General features: G+C 36.4%; 1 protein-coding gene across 1 annotated transcript; it reads right to left on the bottom strand.

Annotated features, from left to right (window-relative positions):
* Positions 1-327: 327 nt before the first annotated feature.
* On the bottom strand, positions 328-3,179 carry LOC138880248 (uncharacterized). Its single transcript, XM_070159927.1, has 3 exons — positions 3,099-3,179; positions 1,036-1,243; positions 328-983 (listed from the first exon to the last, which is right to left on the bottom strand). Exons 1-3 carry the CDS (start codon positions 3,177-3,179, stop codon positions 328-330), a joined length of 945 nt encoding a protein of 314 aa, XP_070016028.1.
* Positions 3,180-5,359: the final 2,180 nt, after the last annotated feature.

Raw genomic sequence — 5,359 nt, forward strand, 5'->3', positions numbered from 1 at the left:
ACTATGAACAAATTTTGTATATATCATCTTGAATATCTGTGCAGTTTGATTCTTCCCTTTAGCTCTTTTAATAATCTCCTATTGATGCTGCTGCCAATCTTTTGCAATCATTGGTTTGTCTTGTGCCCACTGGTTCACTTTGTTCCAAACCTCTTTAGCAAGGATACGTTCCCAGAATAGATGCTCATGAGTTTCCTCTACATTTCTGCACATGACACATTGTGTATCCATTACCAAACCCCATTTTACTAACCTATCAGTTTGTAGTTGTAACCATAGCATAAACTTTGCTTTAGGTTGGGCTGTATTGTTAAACATTATGCCTTTCTATGGTACTCTTGTATCCTCCCCTATCAGCTGGACATATATTTGTCTTGTAATGTTCTTTCCTTTCTTGAATCTCCAGTGTAGTCCTTCAAAAGTTGTCTTGGCTTCCATGATCTTTCTTGTCATCCAGCATGCTTGTTGTGGAATTGTCATTGTTTTTATTGCTTGGCCTTTAATGTAATATGCATGAATCCACTTTATCCATAGCTTGTCTTGCTTCTGAGCAAGATCCCAAAAGCTCTTTGCTATAGCAGCTTTATTCCACTTTTGTAAATTAGCCAAGCCCAGGCCTCCAACACTCTTTGGAGCAAATACTCTTTCCCATGACACTAAAGCTTTCTTACTGATGGTGTTGCAACCAGACCATACATAGCTGCGACAGTAAGCATCAATGGTTTTCAAAACTTTGGCAGGCAGTACAAAGAGTTGAGCCCAATATGCTTGGACACCAAATAGAACAGTTTGCACAAGCTGTACTCTCCCCCCATAAGATAACTTCTTTGTTGTCCATGCTGATATCCTTGCCACTATTTTTTCAATAAGTGGTTGCCATTGCACCAGAGATAACTTCTTAGTTAATAATGTAACCCCTAAGTATTTAAAAGGTAGTTCATCTTCAAGCAATCCCAGTTCCTGCACAATTGTATCTCTCTTCTCTGTTCACATTTCCAAAATAAATTGAACTCTTGCCCATGTTTGCTTTGAGGCCTGAGGCTGCTGAAAACTGATTGAAACACTGTTGCATAGTGATCACTGATGATAAGTCTCCTCTAGCAAATAGTAGTAGATCATAATCAAAGCATAAATGAGTGATTGCTAGCTTTGAACATCTGGGATGATAATGAAATTTTGTCTTCTTTGATGATTCCTTTAGACTCCTACTTAGGTACTCAATTGCTATTGATTCCTTTTCTATCTAAAAAAAATAGGTTAGAGATCAACAAAAGAAAAAGTAAATGAAATACTTGTTAACGTTACTGAGTTAAAACAAAATTCAGGAAACTGTTAGAAGAATAAAGAAATATATAAAATAGTAAAGAATCAGAAATATTCCGAGTCCACAATTTTCTTGTGCGTCCTTAAGGAATTTTAACCCCCTCACACGTTGCCAAGGTAATGGATTAAATCCTCCCAGGATAAAACGGAATAAACCTTCCTGCAACAGTGGCAATACAAACTGCAGGATACCAACGAACTCAAAGAACGGAGCAAAATCACACTTACGAATTTGAGAGAGAGAGACTGCGAATTAGGATGCAATATATTCAGAAAGAAAGAAGTTCTAGAGTCTTTTTCGTATATAGAAGATGCGGCCTTGCCTCAGAATTTATAGGCAAATATCAGAAGAGGTGTCTGGAAAGATGCCTTTTCAGAAAATACGCGGCCTGCCGCGGTTCTACCGCGATCGCGGCCGAACCGCGGCCAGAGAGCTTCTCTGAATCTGACTGCTGCGATTCTACCGCGGTCGCGGCAGAACTGCGGCCAGCGAGGCCCTCTGAACGTTCAGCAGTGATTTGACATTTAATTAATTATTAAATAATTAAATAAATTTTGTCCAAAAATAATCTTATCGATCGTTTGACAAAGCCAAAGCCGAGCGAGCGACGACGACGACGCGAGGGTTCATTCTCTTCAACTCCTTTTAAGAGCTTTAAGAAGTGAATCTATATATAAGCACATAAATGTGATTGTCCCTCACCAATGAGGGACAAAGTGCAAGACAAATGTTCACTTCTTCAAATTTTCATTTTCCCTCCATTTCTAATTCACACTTCTTCTCTTTTAAAGCCCAATGGCTTAAAGTCCAACAATACTAGTGATTCATGATTATACTCGCCGTGATGTCATATTCGAGCCTATAGGTGAAATACTGCAGGGAACTTTACAAACTATTGTTTGAGGTAAGACACCTTGTGGTGAGAACTGTGGTGCGAATCGATTATAAGCAAAAAAAAATAAAAAGTTACAATACGCAATAATCCATACAAAACTATAAAGTAAATAGGAAAAGCTTATTAGACGCAAGAATATGGAACCATTAAGATATATATATATATACATCAAAAAATATTGTTGACGCCTTCTTCGATTCTTTCAACTATATAGGATGTCATGGAAGGTGCCTTTCACTTGATAACCATAGTATAGACTGAACTTCTAGACCAAATATGATTATTATTCTAAAGCTAATTGGAGACCTCAGTAGTCTCCTTGTTTGAATAGCCAATAGAATTCTACTGAGAGTCATGAACTGATAGTCTTAATTTATAAGAACTTGGAGTCTACAAGAATTCAAATACTGTACCTTTTTGGACATTAGTCTTAAAAATATAATTTAAATTTTAAGGGCATAAAAATCACATAATATTTCAAAGATATTTTTATCGTTCAATATTTAGCGTGGAACATTCGTGCTTTTATAATAATACAGATAGATATAGATATATGGCAGAATAGCCTAATAAATATCTCTACTTGTCTCGTTTTGTTATTCCGGTCCCTCTACTCAAGAGAGTTTCATCCAGACACTCGTAGTTATTAAAAACACTACTTTAAACCCCTCTAACTATTAACCGAGCATATGTGGCAACTTGATGACGGAGTTGGACAAAATACTTGAACTTCACACGTATAATGAGCGTAAATATAAAAAGTTAAACTAAAAATAATTAAAATAAGAAAAAAAGTGAAATATAAAAAATTAAAATAATAAAAAACAAAATATGTCCCCTTTCTCCATCCCCTCCCCCGTTTTCTTTTTATATTTCTACCGTTCCCCTTTTCCCCTTATTTCCCCATCCCTCCTCCATCGTTTTCTCCCCTTTTTCCTTTCCCATCTTCCTCCTTTCCATTTTTATAAACCTTGACTCATTATTTGGGAAAAAAAAATAAATTAAGAACCCTTTTCTGAAGAGCAACCAACATTAGTATTTTTGAGATAAATTAGAACTATGGCTGTTGTAGTGTTTAATCTATTTTGGGTAAGGATCGTCTCATGACTAACGAATTTTCAAGTGGTGGAGTCGATATTTAATAGTGAATTTATTTTATCGAGAGAAGAAGCTGAATATCTGGAAAAAAATTTGGTAGTTTAAAGAGTGGTTGACGAAGGTCTTTGTGAAATTAGGTGGGGTGTACAATGTAAAATTATATAGACATATGAGGATATTGAGTAATTTCAGTTGTGGTGCAATATCATCAATGGAGGAAAGTTGTTCAACGTGGTTCACATGATGGATTGAAGTAGTGAGTGGCGGCGTTGGACAAAAATCTCTGAAGGGGAGATGTGAACGATGTAAAATTGGAGAATAGTGATTTTTAGTTGTCCATGGCTGTAGTGTACTGGTAAAGGTAGAAAGTTGTGGTGTTGTTTCTGTTGTGGAAAAATAGAGAGAGGTGGTCAAGGGTAGCGGATGAGTGGAGTGAAAAAGAAAAAGAAAAAGAAATTAAAAAATTTTAAATTAAAGAGAAAAAATAATGATGTCATACAAAATCTGATATGGATGATGATGTGTTATCCACATCGTGCGTTTGAAGAACATACGAGGTTAGAGGGGTTTACAGTAGTGTGTTGTTATTTGTGGCTTGAATTATTTCCTTGTATTTTTAGGAAACCCATAATCCCTATAGGTTTAGGAAAACTCATTGTCCTAATAGATTTGGGAAAGAAAAAGCTATTGTCCCAGTCAAATTGGGAAACCTTTCTCTTATAGGTTTGAGATCTTTTGAGATCTTTAGATAGGGGTTGTAGTTGGAGATTTTGTAGATTGTATAGTACTTTTCTTCTCATTCATAGTGGAAAACTCTCTTTGTTTTTGCCTTGTGTCGATTTTTCTTCTCTATTTGCTTTGTGTGTGATTGTGTGCTAGTTAACCTACAATATTCTGCAACAATTAGTATCAGAGTAAGGTTCGGGTTTCTACATATAATCTAGGGTTAAGATGTCTTCATCATCTTCAACAAAGTACGAAGTAGAGAAATTTGACAGAGGTTCTAGTTTCAGTCTATGGAAGATTATGATGAAATCATCATTGGTGTTACAAGAGTTATGGAAGGCAATTGATGAGGATTTTTCTGAAGAGATGAAAGAGACAGAGAAGGCAGACCCGAAGGAGAGGGCTTTGAGTGCGATATTCATGAGCGAGTAGCGTTTGTCGGGAAATTGCTGAAGAAACTTCTGCATCAACGGTATGGAAGAAGCTGGAAGATCTGTATTCTTATGAAATCGCTAACAAATCGCCTCTGCCTGAAAAAGAGGTTATACAATCTCCGTATGAATGAAGGTACACCTGTTAAAACTCACATTGATGAGTTTAATTCAATTATAATGGACTTGAAGAATGTGGATATCAAAATTGAGAGTGAGGATCAGGCCTTGATTGTGTTATGTTCTTTATCACTGTCTTATGATACTTTTGTCGATACCCTGCTATATGGGAAAAACAAAATTTCACTAGAAGATATTAGTAATGCATTAAAATCTAAAGAGTTGAAAAAGAGTTTTTCAGACAACAGAATTGAGGGCGAGGGTCTTGTGGTTAGAGGAAAAACATAACAAAAAGACTTTAACAGGAAAAGGTCAATCGCCAGATTAAAGTCTAGAGCAAGGAAGCAACATTGTTATGAGTGCAGGGAGCAAGGTCACTACATGAGATATTGTCCTAAGCTGAAGGAGAAAAGAGGGAAGTAGAAAATAGATAAGTCGGCAAATATTGTTGACACTGGAAATAATTCTGATGATAGTGACTATGTAGGGGAAGTCTGTGCTGTGAGTTCTAGTCATGGGCAAAATTCTTGGGATTAAGCGTCTTTGAACTGACAATGAGTTCGAATTTTATAATTCTGAGTTCGATAATTTCTGCAGCAGAGAGGGCATAGTGAGTGTAATGACCCGACCGATCGTTTTGAGTATTTGTACTTCGCTCGCCAGTTCTCGGGCATGAGATACATGTGTGATGTATTATGACTTATGTAAATCGTCGATTTTGGTTTTTAGGGTAATCAGAATAGATTTGGAAGAAGGATTCTCAGC

This window comes from Nicotiana sylvestris, chromosome 10 (assembly GCF_000393655.2).
Source record: "Nicotiana sylvestris chromosome 10, ASM39365v2, whole genome shotgun sequence".
NCBI lineage: Eukaryota > Viridiplantae > Streptophyta > Magnoliopsida > Solanales > Solanaceae > Nicotiana > Nicotiana sylvestris.